At 38.2% G+C, this 19,597-nt stretch overlaps 1 protein-coding gene across 2 annotated transcripts in view; it reads right to left on the bottom strand.

The window, feature by feature from the left end:
* Window positions 1-19,597, bottom strand: part of VPS41 (VPS41 subunit of HOPS complex) — a 225,180-nt gene that overhangs the window by 130,469 nt on the left and 75,114 nt on the right. For both annotated transcript variants that reach the window (XM_061414519.1, XM_061414520.1), the window contains exons 5-6: window positions 12,313-12,387; window positions 1,368-1,430 (exon numbers count right to left, since the gene is read on the bottom strand). In XM_061414519.1, coding sequence (XP_061270503.1) covers window positions 1,368-1,430; window positions 12,313-12,387 — 138 coding nt within the window. The remainder of the gene's footprint in view (window positions 1-1,367; window positions 1,431-12,312; window positions 12,388-19,597) is intronic.

Genomic DNA, 19,597 nt, shown 5'->3' with positions numbered 1-19,597 from the left:
TTTTTCTTCTTAATCTTTAACTGGATGATAACTTTCAAAATGGTTTCATCTTACTCAGCTTAAGTACAGCTGGCTACCTACCCAGTTTGTGATTTTTAGGGCCAATCTCCATTCTGAGCTCTACATTCATACTTCTAAAACCTCCATAACATTTCCACTGGATGCTATGTCTCTAACTGTTATCTAGACTCCAGACCAAACTAGCAACATCCTGCCTCAAACCATCTCTTATTTCAACTGACAGCCTTTCCACACACCATTACCAAAGCAAGAACCTGGATTTACCCTCAGCTCTTCCATTTTTCATTACCTGCAGTCATCACCAAAGCTTATTAAACCTACCTCCTCCAGGCTTTTCCAATTCATTACTGCTACTCCATCTTGAATTCTCACTATCTTTCTTTTCATTGAGCTCCTGTAACACCATGTCTAGGATATGGCTTAGCCTTCTAAATCGTCTCCTGCCCCCAACCACTCTCTTGCTTGCATACCCCTGCATTCTGGCAGGGCTGGCTTTCTAAAACCTCTATCAGATCCCATCTCTCTTTTACCTGTTGATCAATAAACGTTTGAATAAACACGTGAGAAAACGGAACAACCTCTTCCTTGACAACTCTAACAGCCACTGTAACTACAGTAACTATCACCTAAAACTGGCCTTCTGTCTCATGCCTGTCAGCCTTCTCATCTATACTGAATACAGTTGCTGTATTACTTTGCTTTTGGCTTAGCTCAGTTTTATGCCACTTCTTTGCTCTTCGGCATTCCATAATTTCTCCTTATCTACCAGACAAATTTCTTAGCCTAAATATAAAGCCACCTCAATCTGCCCATGCAGCTTTCCTGCCAAGTCAGTATTTTATGTACCATCTATACTCAACTATTTGCCACTTCCTGAACACAATTTGAACTTTCTAGCCTCTTCATTTATATTATACTGTTCTTCTGCATGGGAAGTCAGCTTTCTCCCTCTGTCCTGTCCATTTATTAAAGCCCAGTCAAACATTAATCCATCTATGGGAACCATCACTAACAAGAACAGCTAGAAGTAACTCCTCTCAGTTTTAGACTCAACACTGTTTTTACCTCTGAGTCTTTAATCACAGATTGTGTGATTTGAGTCTTTAATCACAGTGTGTGTTTATCATCTCAACCACTACAACAAAAGTTGGAGGATACACTGAGGTCACAGTCACATAATATACATTCTGTGCACCTCCAAGGCATCAAATAGTATCCAGTACATTGACTGATGGATGCTTACTGACAAAATTAATGCAAGATTGGTAGTGCTCAAAGTATTAGTTTTCTTACTGCCTTTGTTGAGAAAAATCCTCTGAAAAAGTAAAAACTTACTGAATACTTACTTTAATGGGACAGTCAAAAGTCTCATGAAATTCTTCTCCAGAATACAGTCCAAACACCTGCACCTAAAAAGTAAGCGGATCCTGTCAGTTCACCGTGACAGTAACAAAGAAAGCTGCTGAGCCAGTGACAACACGTACTATCAACGAAAAGTCAAGTACTTAGTAATCTAAGGTCTTTGTAATCTCTACTAAATATCCAGTGAAAACAATTCCATCAGTGTGAGACTATACCACTGCAATTAAGTTTTTTTACCAGCATCTCATGGACAGAGTTCCCTTTGCCCATCACAAATTTATTTTGTTAAATAGATGTCAGCTTTAAAAAATGAAACAGAGATGAATAGGTTATTAATACTTTTTAATGAATTTTCCATAGGCTACTTCTAAAGGAATTATTGTTCCTTTCCTTGAAGGAAAAAGGAGCTTCTTCTTTGAGTCACAGATATATAAATCAGCTGAGCAGATCAAAGTCGCAAGAGATCAGAACTGCACTTCTTTTACCATCTTATCCTGAATCTATTGAGAACGTATACATGTAAGATTTAATTTTCTACTTATCAGTGTCTCCCTTAAAATTGTTTCATCTTAATCTTTCCTCTGAGCAGCTGACTTTAATATTCAATTGTATAATGTACATAAAGGGGCTTCCCTGGTGGCTCAGATGGTAAAGAACCTGCCTGTGATCCAGGAGACCCAGGTTCTATCCCTTACACTTGAAGATCCCCTAGAGAAGGAAATGGCAACCCACTCCAGTATCCTTGCCTGGGAAATCCCATGGATAGAGGAGTCTGGCGGGCTACAATCCATGGGGTCACAAAGAGTCGGACACAACTGAGCAACTAACACTTTAACATAAAGGGTACAGATCATAGATTCAGAGCTTGACAAATGTTTATGATATGAACATACCCCTGCAGCCACCACCCATGTCAAGAAGCAAAACCCAAGAAGCTCCCCTGTGTTCCTTTCCATTCATTTACACCCTCACAAACTAACTGTTCCTCCAAAATCTATCACGTTTGGTAAGCTGTGCTGATGTTTGAATTTTATATAAATAGAATCATAAACTATTTCACTGGCTTCTTTCAATGGATATTTTCCTTCTGATATTTATCCACACTGCTATGTACATATGGCAGGAGCTGGTTCTTTGTCACTGCCGTATAAAATTTCAGTGTATGAGTACATTGCCACTTGTGTATCCACCTTCCATTGATCACTTCAGTTGTTTCCAAATAGAGGCTATTATGAATAATGCCAAAGAAAGGCAATGCCAAAGAATGCTCAAACTATCGCACAACTGCTCTCATCTCACACACTAGTAAAGTAATGCTTAAATTCTTCAAGCCAGGCTTCAACAATACGTGAACCATAAACTTCCAGATGTTCAAGCTTGATTTAGAAAAGGCAGAGGAACCAGAGATCAAATTGCCATCAAAAAAGCAAGAGAGTTCCAGAAAAATATCTATTTCTGCTTTATTGACTATGCCAAAGCCTTTGACTGTGTGGATCACAATAAACTCCAGAAAATTCTGAAAAAGATGGGAATACCAGACCACCTGACCTGCCTCTTGAGAAATCTGTATGCAGGTCAGGAAGCAACAGTTAGAACTGGACATGGAACAACAGACTGGTTCCAAATAGGAAAAGGAGTCTGTCAAGGCTGTATACTGTCACCCTGCTTATTTAACTTATATGCAGAGTACATGATGAGAAACACAGGGCTGGAAGAAGCACAAGCTGGAATCAAGATTGCGGGGAGAAATATCAATAACCTCAGATATGCAGATGACACCACCCTTATGGCAGAAAGTGAAGAAGAACTAAAGAGTCTCTTGATGAAAGTGAAAGAGAAGAGTGAAAAAGTTGACTTAAAGCTCAACATTCAGAAAACTAAGATCATGGTATCTGGTTCCATCACTTCATGGCAAATAGATGGGGAAACAGTGGCAGACTTTATTTTGGGGGGCTCCAAAAATCACTGCAGATGGTGACTGCAGCCATGAAATTAAAAGACACTCACTCCTTGCAGGAAAAGTTATGACCAACCTAGACAGCATATTAAAAAGCAGAGACTTTACTTTGCCAACAAAAGTCCATCTAGTCAAGGCTATGGTTTTTCCAGTAGTCATGTTATGGATGTGAGAGTTGGACTATTAAAAAAGCTGAGTGCTGAAGAATTGATGCTTTTGAACGTTGGTGTTGGAGAAGACTCTTGAGAGTCCCTTGGATTGCAAGGAGATCCAACCAGTCCATCCTAAAGGAGAGCAGTCCTGAATATTCACTGGAAGGACTGATGCTTAAGCTGAAATTCCAATACTTTGGCCACCTGATGCGAAGAACTGACTCATTTGAAAAGACCCTGATGCTCAGATAGATTGAAGGTAGGAGGAGAAGGGGACGAAAGAGGATGAGATGGTTGGATGGCATCACCGACTCAATGGATATGAGTTTGAGTAAACTCCGGGAGTTGGTGATGGACAGGGAGGCCTGGAGTGCTGCAGTCCATGGGGTCGCAAAGAGTTGGACATGACTGAGCGACTGAACTGAACTGAATGGATAATGCTATAATGAACACTCTTTCCAAATCTTTTGGTCCACTTACATATCCATTTATGAAGAATGGGATTGTTGAGCTGCAGGTTGTATCTTTGTTGACATCTAATAGACAGCTGAACATTTTCACAAAGTTGTTCTGATCAATTTACACTCTCACCAGCAAAGCATAAGAATTCCAGGAGCTCTCAAACACTTGGAACCAGCTATTAGGGGCACTCAGAACTGTTTCCCAACACTTGGGATGTGTTCACTCTTTTTCTAGTCTCTAGAAAAAAGTGGTGTTATTTTTTTCTTTTAACTTTTGTTAAGAATTCACCAGTGAAGCTATCTGGGTCCGATGGCTCTATATGAGAAAGTATTTCGTTACAAATTCATTTTTTAAATAGACATAAAACCTTTTAGACTTTCAATATCTTGTTTTCATCTTAGTAAGCTGTGAGTGGTTCATCTGTCCAAGTTCCAAGAGGAAAATGTACTCCTATTATCATTCTGGGGAGATATGTTCTTTCACTAAAATATAAAATCTTTAGAATATCCCACTCATTTTGTGACTCCTGTGTTTATACTCTTTTTTTGTGTGTGTGTGTTTATACTCTTAGGCCAAGAATGCTGTTTGGGTTCCAAGAATAGCACATCGTAGAATGTAATGTCAAGGGGATATTATCTACTCTGAGGTAGTCTGATAAAATGTGTTCTTGACATAGCAAATACATGCAGGCCCCACTACCACCATGCTGCTCATTGCTCAGAGGGCACTGCTCATGTTTTACAGAAATGTGCAGGCACCAGGGGGCTTCCCTGGTGGCTCACTGCTGAAGAATCCAGCTAGAAACTCAGGAGACGCAAGAGACATGGGTTCTACTCCTGGGTCGGGAAGATCCCCTGGAGGAGGGCATGGCAACCACTCCAGTATTCTTGCCTGGGAAATTCTATGGCAGAGCACCCTGGCGGGCTACAGTCCATGAAGTTGTGAAGAGTCACATGCGACTCAGCAGTTAAGCACAGGGTACACTGAACTTCTTATAAAACGGTGGTTGAGAAGCTCAAAAGAATAATATTACATGCAAAGTTTTACTCTGCCCAAGGAAGCTGAATGTGAATGAGCCCAAAGAATCCAAGAAAACAGGCTCAAAGTAAGACAGGTACTATGTCACCTGGATCTTAACAGAATAAATGAACAAGGGGGTCAACTTACTAAAATTACATCAGTAGAAATTCATGGTACTCCAGGAAGTTTATATTCTTCTAACATAAAGCTACTTCTATTCACTCCAACTATATCACAACATGGTCCTGTGTAACATCTTATACTCCGACTAATAACTTGGACCTCAAAATGCTTCCACACACCTTACCTCAGTAGTTCTGATTGGACTACATGGTTAAGATCCTTGGATACTAATAGCCAGACCCCATCCTCAACAAATTAAATTTTTTGGTGGGATAAAATATATATTTTTTTCAAGTGGACGTATTTATTTCACTCATAGTGGTCAATTTCTATCTAGAAATGTCTAAATGTTCCCCTGAGCTCTAAATTTATTATTATTTTTTTAGCTGTAATTTGATTCAATTTTAACCTATGGGGAAGTCTTGGTTACAACTGTGTGAGACTCAGACTCCAATGGGAAAGTGTATTTTGATAACATCTCCTCAAAGAAGTGATGCCATTTCTCAGTTTTCTCAAGCTATGCAGGGAAATAATCTTCTGAAAAAGGTCTCTATTGAAATGGTCAGTATCATTCTGGTTCTTTAAGAAATTTTATTCTGAATTAAACCATCCTTATGGACTTCAAAATGAGAAGAAATAGCTTTAAAACTGTATTTTTAAAGGTTCGTAATTCATGGTATGTAACTAGGACTGAAAATCTTGCACCCCCTCATTTGACCCTTATAGCAAGACTGTTGGGAATGAAAGCAAACACCTTTGTTGACGTTCAGTCACTGAGTCACGTCTGACTCTTTTGTGACCTCATGGACAGTAGACTGCCAGGCTCCGCTCTCTGTTCATGGGGTTTTCCAGGCAAGAATACTGGAGTGGGTTCCCACTTCCTCCTCCAGGGAATGAAGCCATGTTTCCTGCATTGGCAGGCGGATTGTTTATCACTGAGCCACCAAAATAAACAACTCGTCTAAAGTCGTTAAAAATCAGGAAGACTATTCCATGCTCTATTCTTCTATATACCGTCATTATGGGAGCTAGTCCAAAATTTGTAAATAAAGAAGATACCTTTGCATATGAAGTGTAAGAAAAGCAAGACTGAAAAAAAATTCAAATGCCTCAAATATTCGCCAAAATAAAGTGAAAGGGAATATCAGGCTATGAATTAGACAACTCTACCACAGAAGTTGAAATTAAATGCAGCAGACTATTCGGTTCAAATGGACAAACTTCCTTCTACCTATAATAGGATAGATTTGAAGAACAAAAGTTAAGTGAGTTTTATTGTGGGAAAAAGTACACGAGCTGTAAACAAACGAATATGGGACTGCTGAAAAAAGACTGAGGTATCAGTAAGTGAGAAAATATTAGAAATATTGTGAACCTTATGGGGAAAACTAAAATACAAATTTCCAGGGGTAAAAATTGTGAATCCAACAACAAAACAATCATGAATTCGTATGAAGATATAATAGTCGAGTAAGAAGGAATAGTAGAGTAAGAAGGCAGGAGGAGAAGGGGACTTCAGGGGATGAGATGGTTGGATGGCATCACCAACTCAATGGACATGAGTTTGGGTAAACTCCGGGAGTTGGTGATGAACCCGGCATGCTGCAGTCCATGGGGTCGCAAAGAGCTGGACACAACTAAGCAACTGAACTGACTGACTGACTGAAGAAGGAATAAGTAGAATAAGAGAACAAGTCATCAAGTTCTTAGCAAACAGGCTGACACTCAGAACTGCCCCTGAGAACTAGTCAGAAGCAAAATATCACTACAGTACCCACTATAGAGACCTGAGGGGTGTTTGCTGAAGGCAGCAAGTAAGACTACAACTCTTAGGTTAGTGTTTCTCACTGTCTTTTTTTTTTTTTTTAAGATTTTTTATGTGGATCATTTTTAAGTCTTTATTGAATCTGTTATAACACTGCCTCACTTCCATGTTTTGTTTTTTTGACCACGAGGCATGCGGGATCCTAGCTGCCTGACCAAGGATCAAAACCACACCCCTTGCAGTGGAAGGCAAAGTCTTAACTACTGGACAACCAAGGAAATCCCTCTTAGGTTAGTCTCTATTTCTATGCTTAACTGAGAAACATTTTCCTCAATTGTCCTTATTTTGTCTTTCAGGATGGAAAACACTGAAATGTCTCAAAATAAACTTGATATCAGTATAAACAGGGTGAATTGTAAAACCTTTGCTATTTTGGTTAATTTCACTAATGTGACACCCAAACTAGTAAGACACAACTTATACTACTAAAGCTAACAAAACCCAAAATGATTCTCATTCATTTCCTCTTTTTTTAAATTTTCTCAGTGAGTATCACACTGTGAAAAGAAATCCACTGAATGATTGCCTGGAGAGATCTGGCTTTTAGGAAGATCTTGCCGGAGAAAAGAATCTTATTTAAAGGTTAAAATTGAAAGGATCCTTTTGATAAGGGTATTTCCTAAAGCAGCCCTGACAACTTCTCCCAACTTGTCATAAAAATACCTAATGAGAAAAAGAAACTTCAGAACAATCTGTCTTATAGTCAATCTACTGCCAAGTCCTAGAGTATTTCTCATTAACTACAAACCCATAGAGCGACATGAGGACCACAGAAGGTATGTGCTATGCATTTACCGGCAGAAACACAGAAACCCTACTACCCTCATGAAACAATCAGGAAGGTGTCTATGTCTCTACTCTAGCACAGACTTCTCTGTATCTGCCAACCAGAACACTGGGTGGCAGGCCATCTGACACAGAGAAACTATGAGGAGGGCGGCCGGAGGGCCAGGAAACTCTCTCAGCTGGTACTTCATTATAACAGACCCCCAACCCAAGCTTCCCAATAGCAACTGGTCAAGCATGAAAACAGGAGTAAACACATAAGCTGTAATTCTGTCTGGCTGGAGGAACCCTCACAGGTGAGAGGGCAGGTTTTCGTATTCTCCACCCATGGAGGGTGTTAGAGACCCAGGAGAGAAGATAGGCAAGGCTCCCAGTTCACTGGAGGAGCTGCCTGCACTGGATACTTCCAGGCAGAGGAAATGGGGCTTGTTAACTGGACCCTGTGTGGAACTGATGTGTGATTCTGCAACACCCAGCAGGATGACACCAAGAAGGATAACAAGCAGGGCTCAGAGCAAGCGGACACTGGATCTGTTTGCTGACTGAGGTTCAGAAAGAGCTTGTCTCCTTGTTTTGGAATGGATACAAGAGTAACAAAAACATACACAGGATCTATAAGAAGAATGAGGCAGAACACAATTTCAAGGTCTCCAAGGGAGAAAAACCATGCTTTAAAAAAAATGTTTTAATAGAGACTTTCCTGGTGGTCCAGTGGTTAAGACACTGTTCTTCTACTCAGGGCATGTGGGTTCGATCCCTCGGCAGGGAACTAAGATCCCATATGCCAAGTGGTATAGGGTGGGGAGGGGGCTAGTGTTAACAGTAACAGCAACAACAACAAAAACTACAAGACTGTTGACTTCAATAACAAGAGACCTCTATGAATCTGGAGCAGAAGAAAAGGATGGTGATGATGATAACTACTGACAATCACCACCTGTACCTTCTATTTCAGATACTATTCCAAACTACTGACACATATCAACTAACTAATTTCCCCTAATGATTAACACAGCAATAATCATTACTACCCCCTTTTACAGAGGAGGAAAACAGGTTGAAGCCCAGAGAGGGCTGAATCACTTAGCTGACAACACACAGCTCAAGCGTGGCAGGATAATTCCACACCCAGCCATTTGATCTCTAATACTCCTAAGACCTCTAATACGCTAAGAGCTAAGACTTCTCATGACACAAGAAGTCATCATTTTGGTTTTGAAAATTAAACATAGATCAGGCTGACATGAAAAGAGCTGGGAGAGATCGAAAGAGTTCAGGAAAATTAAGAAGGCCCAACAGAATAAAACTCTACTCCAGAAAGCAACATGGACATTGGAAGCAAAGCACATCAGACAAGGGACCAAACAAGAAGAGAAACTCTCCCTGACTTCGGAGAAATGAGATGATAAAAACCATGAGAAAGCAAAGCACATGTGTGTGTCTGCGTGTCTGTGTGACAAAACATGGCCAAGGTTTCTCACAATATATTGTCGAAAGAGAAGGGTGACTACAGCGTGGGAGGGGAAGAGGCCAGACTACAATGTTTAAGAAAAGGGTTATCAAAATAAAGCAGAAAGATCTGAGAATTTCCCACACTCCCCAAATCGGCTCTGCCACATCCCCATCCAGGCCTCGCACTGCGCCCACTGCCCAGCTGAGTCCGTGGAGGGGGCTGGGGGTCAGGGAACATCCCTGACCTAACAGAGCAAGAGCGGGAATGGAGCCTGGGCAGGTGCGGTGCAAAGCGAATCTCTTAGCCTCTGTGCGATACCGCCTCCAGCCTCAGTATTATTGAGTTTCTTTGAAGAAATGAAAACACGTGGAATTGCAGCAATAATCAAAATCAGGACTGAAGTCAACTTTCCTGAAATGAAAACAATACTTCAGTATATAGATCAAAAGGACTAACTCTCTTTCAGACAAAATGAATGAAAATAGACCTGAACAAGACATTAACTTAGCAAACTGAATTACAAGGGCTGTTCGTTGTTGTTGGTATTGTTGTTGTTATTATGATGAGTCTGAGCTCCAAGGCAGGACAAAAAAAATTTAAACAGGTTTTGTGAAAGAACAAAGTAGGCTGGCCTCTGACATATCTATGAAAATAAAGGTTAGACAAAAGAGAGCAGGGTCTCCAAAGCTTTGAGAGAAAATAGTTCAACCCAGAATTCTATATTAAATTAATTCTAGTTTATATATGAAGACAACACAGGCAAGAGATCAGAAAATAAACCTTGTATGTATTTATCTTGAAAGTTACCTAAAAAGGTACACCAGTAACACCCATATTCTATGTATGACTGTATTTCAAAATTTGGAACTCAAAGGTAAAAAAAAGTCCTGAAGTAAAAGATTAGAAATGAGCACCAGCTGAATAAACAGAATAAATTTTAAAGAACTGTTAGAATTAGGACTTTAAAACTGAATACAAATATGAAGAGTCATCTCTGAAATAGAAGGTAATGATTTTTCTAGAAATCCTAACACACTAAAGAAAGAAAAACCACAACAGCCATTTAAAGATGCACGAGATCTAGATGTCTGGAGTTGATTCTTTTAATAATCTTTACATTGCTATTATTACTAACCAGTTTACCAGATCATGCTATATTATTAGCGCCTCAGTTTTCACAATACTGACTAACCCATGGTGAGGGCTAGGTTTCATTAACTATGTGCACTGAAATATTTCTTTTCAAGTCTATCAATGCTGGTAAAATATATGAAAAAACTATTTTTTAAAATGCATCATGGGGGCTTCCCTGGTGGCTCAATGGTAAAGAATTTGTCTGCCAATGCAGGAGACAATCGGGTTCAATGCAGGTTCAATCCCTGATCTGGGAAGACCCCACATGCCACAGAGCAACTGAGCCTGTGTACCACAGCTACTGAGTCTGTGCTCCAGAGCCTGGGAAATGCACTACCGAGCCCTGACACCACGAGAGAAGCCACCACAATGGCTGCTTCACGCAACTAGAGAGCAGCCCCTGCTGGCCACAATTAGAGAAAGGCCCATGCAGCAACGAAGACCCAGCCCAGCCAAAAAGAAAGTTATTTAAAAAAAAAATGCACCATGGGTCTACAGCAAAATACGACAGTTACAAATCTGACTAAAATAGGAAAACAGAGGTGTTTGCCAAGAAGTGCACCAGGAGATATCTGAGGGTTATCTCATTATTCACCAGACACAGTAGTTAAAATATCCCACTTCATCCTATCAAATAATAATTCTTCAAAATTTGAACTCTGAAAATTCTTAGATGAAGTAGCTTACTAAAAGTTCTTTTACAATTCAAAAACAATATTCTCCTTCAACAATTAAATTGGTATTAACCCAGAAGGAATTCCCCCTTACCTTTCAGAAAACAAAAATGGAGATAATCTTTCATTATCAATACAAAATGTTTCAACGGTTTGGATAATTCTCAATTTCTGCACAAACCAACTCTTCCCTTATCGCTCTTTTGACAGTCTGGTTCATTTCAGAATTTCAGCAAGTACTGTAAAATTTGATAGTGCTTTTTGAAAAGCACAAGTGTTCCAATGACTTTCAAAAGACTCTTTGGGCAACATTAGGCTTAGATACATCAAAATGCATTCATGTATGTCAAGAAGACTTCGTTTTTCTTCTGTTAACAGATTAAATGGGTATAAATCTTTTACACTGAGTACATTGTTTTTAATTTACTCATCCTAATGGACCATTGAATTTAGATCACATAAAGAAACATAAAATTAGATTAGGAAATCTGCTGTATGCAGACAAGAATATGTAAGGTTCTGTAATGATTCTTAATGCATTCTCTTCTTAAACTGTTATTTTAGAAGAGTAGCTTAAATACACTGTGCATTTGAATTTTATCATTGCAAACCAACATTAGAAAAGCCTTCCATTGACTGAAAAACAAAAAAGACATTCTTGTAAGTGGAAAATCAATCACCACAACCACTAAATGTCACAGCTCAACATCAGCAAGAAGCACTGATAATTGTTAGTTATATACCACACAAATGATGTATGTCCTTGGTTGAGGAAGTGGGGGCCAGGTTTTTAGAAAACTGTACATATATTGATTTTACATTTATTTAATGCTGCTATTCCAAGACACTTTATTCTTCTGATAAACTATGACTGCTTATCAAAAGATTCTATAATTCAAGAGAAACATTCATAACTGCTGTGTGAAAATGAAAACCACCGGCCCACAGAAATCATGCCCACAAAATCCAATTTTGTGGATTTATGGCAGAAAGGCATTAAACCACTGTCTTGCAGGAACTGCAGACCAGTCGCTGAAGTCTAAGTGGCACGCCAGTAATGATTAAGGTGACATGTCCCCCTGCCACAGTTGTTAATCAGCTTAATACTAGTTACATTATTGACATTCTTGTAATTACTTTTCCTTAAGGCACATTAGCGCAAAATATATTTTACTTTAATTATGAGCGATCAGGAGTAAGTCCGATACTCAAAAAGAATAATCAAGGTTCTCCGAATGCAGATACCCAGTAAGTGCAGTGCTGTTCTGAGACCCTGGAAGTGGTTACATCACAGCCCCTGGGCTTGGAGCAGCGCTTTCCATGTGATCAGGCAATCCCCATACCTTGCCATCCTCTGCACACACGCCCATGTGTTCTCCACTTTCATCCAGGCTAACCTGATTTATCTTCACAGGACTCTATTTAAAAAAAAAGAACAAACAAACATGAAAAACATTTTTATGTATCAGAAGCCAAATGTTTCACCTCTTTGTAAAATGTAAATGATACAAGCCATTAGTTTAGATGTATGAGTCCAAGACATAGTTTGCTTTTGCAAATGAAAATGGTAAAGTATAGCTTTGTTCCCAGACATATAAGGGGAGAAACCTCAGATTTCCCCAAATTACCTATTTTGCATTCTGAAGTCCAGCTAAAATGGTATTTTTCTTACTTGCTATGTGCCTTTTTATTTATTCTGTTCTATTTACTCCAGAGTCCTATAATTCTTCCCTAGCCAAATTCATTCAAAGAACAAAAATCCCAAATAAAAATCATGATGTAATGAAAACTGTTAGCTTTTTAAAGAATTGAAGTATAGCTTGTTTCTGGTGAATAGCAAAGTGATTCATTCAGTTTTATACACACATGCACACACACTTTTTCATATCCTTTTCCATTATGGTTTATTACAGGATATTGAACATAGTTCCTTGTGCTGTACAATAGGACCTTGTTCTTTACCTATTTTATGTATAATAAATAGTGTGTAGCTTCTAATCCCAAACTCCTAATGTACCATTCCCTCAGCTGCTTTCCCATTTGGTAACCACACATTTGTTTTCTATGTCCATGAGTCTGTTTCTGTTGTATCATATTTTAGATTCCATATATAAGTGATATCATATGGTATTGGTCTTTCTCTTTCTGACTTTCTTTACTTGTTATGACAATCTCTAGGTCCATCCAAGTTGCTTCAAATGGCATTATGCCATTCTTTTTTATGTCTGAGTAACATTCTTTTGTATGTATATACACATATTCTGTATCCATTCATTGGTTGATAGATGTCATGGTTGCTTCCATGTCTTGGCTACTGTAAAGGGTGCTACAATGAATGCTGGGATGCAGGTGTCTTTTTGAATTAGCAACTCTAAAATCAGTTGTTTTAATCTGGCTTACCAGCCAATTCATTTGTTCTTCTCTTATAAATTACAAAATCAACTTTTTATTTATACTTCATGCTTATTACTTTCTGGGGGAAATCCACAGGGTCTAACTGACATTAAGTTTGTCATATCCTAACTCTGTCATCCTCCAATCTTTGGAGTAATCTCAAATTTAAAAATCTGTGAAGACAGGAATTAGGCATTCTACTTTAGATGTATTTTCCCAATAGGAAACACACTGTACATTTAATATTTTACACAGATTTCCAGTTCTCTATTTAGCCAGCTGTTTATTCACTATAATATTCACAAAGGTGATTTTCTAACTGGAAGTCAAAATCAGTAAATGATGAAAACAGTTAAAAAAAATGTCAAGCACTTCTTTTCCTTTTTAATTTTTTTGCAATTTCTTTCTTTTTGAATGCAACAAGTGGTATGTGCAATCTTAGTTCCCTGACGAGAGGTCAACCCTGTGCCACCTGCATTGGAAGCATAGAGTCTTAACCACTGGACCACCAGGAAAGTCCTTCTTCTTCTTAAACGGTGACAGTATCCAACCACCTTTCACAAAACATGATAGAACAAATTAACCATGAAGAGAGAAATAAGCCTTCATCATTACAATATAAGCCTGCAAATTAGTTTCCCAAAATACCTAACCTTAAAATAATCTGGTTAGTGCATACAAATAAAATGGAAATACACCAAATTGACTGTTCCATGCTTACTGGAAAATATCTCTGAGCTAGAAAGTAATGGCCAGACCAAGATTCCCAGACCTCGAAAGGCCACTCAGGGACTGATGATGCTAGGAGAAATTCCCACATTACAGGTGGAGACAGCTGGCTATAGAACCCTTTGATCTCGAAATCACTCCTGAAATGCAGCTCATGAAAGTTAAGCTATCTCCTTAAAAGTTCCTAAAATGTTAGAAGAGGAAAAGACTTTGAAGACAGATCTTTGATCCATTTACAAGAGAATAAACCAATCCCAGATGAGATTCACAACAGAATAACAGAGCCAGAGTTTCTGACCTTGAGAGCAGTGAAGAGAACTTTGTGATGGGCAGCAAAGAAGATGCAAAACAAAAGCTGAACTGAGAAAGCATTGAGGCTGGTATGTCTAGACTTCTTTCTGGTCAATGAGTCTGAATGACTGGCTTTGACAGTCTCCTTTGGATACGTTGTTTCCTGAGTACCTCCTGTTAATTTTCTGATTCTGACCTTTTGTTCATCAAACAATTTAATACCCATTTTACTCTTGGCAAATATAAACCCCACCTACCTCGGACTGTAACTTAATTGACATTTGATTATAACCTACCTCAGACTGTAATTTAATAGGTGCCCAGAACACGATCACTGCCAAGCTTTCCTGTCCTGACCAATGTGGTGGACGCTATCCACATGTGACTATACAGAAAGTTTAATCAGTTAAAGTCAATCACAGTTAAAAATTCATTTCCCCACTTGTGCCTGCACATGCCAAGCACTTAAGCCACATGTGACTACCAGATAATGTATGAGAAAGCACAGAGATCATGGAATGTTTTCATCATTTCAGAGAGTTCTACGGACAGCGTTATTCCAGGTCCACAAGACTGAGACGCAGTGCTTCTTCACAAGGCTCTCTGTACAACTTACTGCTGCTACTGCTAAGTCACTTCAGTCGTGTCCAACTCTGTGCGACCCCATAGATGGCAGCCCACCAGGCTCCCCCGTCCCTGGGACTCTCCAGGCAAGAACACTGGAGTGGGTTGCCATTTCCTTCTCCAATGCATGAAAGTGAAAAGTGAAAGTGAAGTCGCTCAGTCGTGTCTGACTGTTAGCGACCCCATGGACTGCAGCCTACTAGGCTCCTCAATCCATGGGATTTTCTAGGCAAGAGTACTGGAGTGGGGTGCCATACAGTCAGAAGTATATTTTCTCCCCATGTATCTGTCAAATTGTTTTCTTTCACTTCTTCTGTACTCTGTGCTCATAGCCTGTGCTAAGATTCTCAGAATTGTACTGTATTTAAAAAAAAACCTGACATACATGTTAGTTGATCCTCACAACTTTTGAGGAAAGCAGTTTAAAATGGTTATTTCCATCTCATGATAAGGAAAATGAGACCTCAACAGTTTACTTGTGAGCTGATCTTCACAATTAAAACATCCCAAATCATGAGTCTGATCTTCCTTTCTGAAAGGGCTTCCTGTCTGAAAGGGCTCTTCCTGATGTCTTCCTAATCTGTAGTAATGACTGATATATTCTTCTAGTTGCTCAAGACAAAAAACTTTGGATCCATTCTTGACTCTTTTCTTCCAGACTTTACCTTATTATCTGTCAGCAATTCCTACCTCTTCAAACAAAATTTCCTCACTTTCACCACCCCAATAGCTGCCATCATGGTCCAAGCTACCATCATCCTTGTTTGAATTACTGTAATGGTCTCCTAGCTAGTAGACCCACTTCTGCCCTAATTGTCCTAGAAATCCCCTAGAAATGCAACAAACTAGCAGAGTATATGCTGTTAATAGGTGGATCAGACAATGTGATTATTTTGTTCTAAACTCTCCGATGGCCTCCCATCTCAGGATAAGGTCTAAAGTGTTCACTATGACCCAACAGTCTGAAATGTTATGGCTAGAGCCCGGCCTTATCCTCCCTCGGCCGTGTTCTCTCTCCTCCAGCCACAATGATCTTCTTGCTGTTGCCAATGCTTTCTGCCAACTATTCACTGGTAATCATCTTGTTGGTGATACTCTCTGGCCACTGGAGCTGAAGTTTCAACACTCTGCCCAAACATTTCATAGCTCCTTCGCTGTTATATGTATTTTTTCTCCTTAGAACTTACCACTATTTTACTATGTATTTTACTTAGTTCAAAGAATACAAACTTTCAATCATAATCATACACAAGTTCTTTCAGAGAACAGAATAAAAAGAAAATCCTCCTTGACTCATTTTACCAGGACAGCATAACCTTACAACAACAAAGCTCAACAAAGGATGTTAGAAGAAAGAAAAAAATACAAGTAAATCTCACTCATGAAAAAAAAAATGGAAAAATCCTAAAGAAAATATTAATAAAGGCAGCATATATAGAATAGACAATTTTATTCCAGAAATACCAGGCTGATGTAACATATGAAAATTAACATATTTTTGCATTGATAAAATAAAAAGAGGAATATCATAAGATCATCTCAAGAAGAAATTTATAAGATCATTGCAATGATGCAAAAAGTGTTTGATGAAACTCAACACTCATTCATGGTAAAAATTCTTAGCATGTTAGGATAAAACTTTCTCAATTTCACTTAAGGTGAAATGTTTAGCACTCTCCTTTTGCTGTCTTTACAATATTGACTCTTCTAATCCATAAACATGGAGCAGTTCTCCATTTATTAGGCTTCTTTAACGTCTCTAAATAAAGTTTCCTATGTCTCCCCTTGGAGGTCTCATCATGCTTTGTTTTATTCTGGGAGTAGCAATGACAGTCAGCAGGATTTTCTCATTCCTGATATGTACTATATGACTCCATTTACATAACCTACAATAATAGGCAAAATTACACCACAGTGTCCTGGAGAAGGCAATGGCACCCCACTCCAGTACTCTTGCCTGGAAAAACCCATGGACAGAGGAGCCTGGCGGGCTGCAGTCCATGGGGTCGATAAGAGTCGGACACGACTGAGTGACTTCACTTTCACTTTTCACTTTCACGCATTGGAGAAGGAAATGGCAACCCACTCCAGTGTTCTTGCCTGGAGAATCCCAGGGACCGGGGAGCCTGGTGGGCTGCCATCTATGGGGTCACACAGAGTCGGACACAACTGAAGCGACTTAGCAGCAGCAGCAGCACCAGCACCATAGTGTCCAGGGAGTGTACACAGAGGATAGTGTCCAGGGAGTGTACACAGAGGACATAAAACAAAAAAGAAAAGCTAAGCATTTATTACCAAAAAGGTCAATACAGCAGATCCTTCCAAGAGTACTGTGCATGGAAGTGGGAGAAGGGATCACACAGTCTATTCTTGACAGAACAGTAGTGATAAGATTGCTTGCTTTATTACTATTTGTTCTACTGAGCATTTTAAAGTGTACTTTAAAGAGTTATATTTCAAAATAAAAGCAAACATCAAAGATTTCTAAATAAAATTTAAAAGAATTTGCTCATGAAAATGTCTGGGATCTATGCCTTTAATGGGTTATTCTTGGTTTACATTTTCCCCCCATAACTGTCAAGCTACTCAAATGCACTAATTCTATTCTGGTCATTTATATTTTCCCAGAAAACTGTGTATTTCAGATTCTTAATGATAAAATATTTTTATTTTGTATTCTTACAATATTTTAATAATACCAATGATATTAATACTACTTCTAGTAAGTAGTAATGGAACTAGCACTACTACTAAGTAAATCTTTACTATCTGCTTCTTATGCATCAGTCTCTAGTCTAACAGTTGTATTAAATATTACATCATTTGATCTTCATAGATCAAATACCCCATACCTATGAGATAGGTACTATTCTTTTTACTATTTGGAAATATGACAATATATACATAGTGATATCATGCATATTAATATTTTATTTCCTTTTTTCTTTGATTTCCCTTATCAGGTATATATCAGTTGTATTGACCTTTTAATATATGCAATATTACCATTAATTTGCTTTATTTTTTAATGTTTTCTATTTTATGAATTTCTACTCTTATTCCATACTAATTTTCCCTTTTTGCCTTAGAACAATTTTGTTGACCTTACTCTAATTTCCTGGAGTTAATATATTGCCCATTAGTTGTAACTGCTCATTAGTTAATCATAAAATAAGCAAATGCTTTGTATTTGCCTTTGGGTATAGCAATGGCTACAAATCAGAGACCAGAAAATACTGTGCAATTATAATAAGTATAACCCCCTTTGAGAAAAGTATTTTGTTTTGTTTCATTTCTAAGAATAGTGATGGTGTTATGTGACTATCAAATTATTTAAAAAACTCTACTGTGACTAAAATTATGGTCAGATATGTAGCTTGCATCTGTGTCTTTGTTAAATTAATTGGTTGTTCTTTGAAACCTAAGATATCATCATTTTGAAGTAATTCATATCCTCTATCTTGGAGCTCAAAATACATATATTTTCAATCATGTTGCATATATTGTTTTATTTCTATACATTCTTATTTATGTTTTTCTCCTTTATCTAGAGAAGACTGACGGAAATGTTTCAAAAACTTCCCACTACAATTGTACTTTTGTCCATTCCTCTTTGATTTGCAAATACATCTTCGTCTAGATATTAGATGACCTAAAATTTGGCAAAATAAGAGTATAATTGTTATATTTTCCTTTTAACTTGTATATGCCATCAATACAGTATGCCTTCTGCTGGTTAATGATCTTTTGCCTTAAACTCGTTTTTTTCTCACATTTTTACTGACAGGATGCTTAATTTTTGCTTGACTTTTTATATTTTTGATCAAATTTTTATGTTTTACTCCCATCAGCTTATAGGATATTTGTTCTTCAAAGATAAACCTACTTTTCTTTTATTAATAGAATACCTGGCCCATTTAGTGCTGTCTTAGTTAAGAGTGGGACACAACTGAGCGACTTCACTTTCACTTTTCGCTTTCATGCATTGGAGAAGGAAATGGCAACCCACTCCAGTGTTCTTGCCTGGAGAATCCCAGGGACAGGGGAGCCTGGTGGGCTGCTGTCTCTGGGGTCGCACAGAGTTGGACAGGACTGAAGTGACTTAGCAGCAGTAGCAGCAGCAGCAGTTGCTACGTTATTTTATATTTTTAAAAATTATGTTTCTCTAGTTTATTATTATTCTTTTGTTATACTACTCAAATTCATTTCTCTTGGTCTATCAAAGAATTTAGATGTGTTTACTCTATTTTCATCTTATTAGTGATTATCTTCAAAATTACTATAATACCTGAATTATGTCTCCTCCTCCTGCCTCAAATAAATGCAACTGTATTAACTGACTCATTTAGAAGATGAGGTATTTAGCACATGTTTATTTACTCCCTTCTTCCTTCCTTATTTTAAAACAAGAATACAAATATTTTCTATTTCTTAGGTCATTTCAAATAGAATTGAAAAGAGAAGCCAGTTAACATATCCATAAAAACTGCAGTCTTAAACTATATGCTCTAAGCATGAAGCCAGAGGAAGAAACTGTTTTGTTATCAGGGTGTCCATAATTTTAAAATTGATTCACAACAGGTTATTATA

This window comes from Bos javanicus, chromosome 4 (genome assembly GCF_032452875.1).
Source record: "Bos javanicus breed banteng chromosome 4, ARS-OSU_banteng_1.0, whole genome shotgun sequence".
In the NCBI taxonomy this organism is placed as follows: Eukaryota; Metazoa; Chordata; class Mammalia; order Artiodactyla; family Bovidae; genus Bos; species Bos javanicus.
This window is presented reverse-complemented; position numbering and strand designations above follow the sequence as displayed.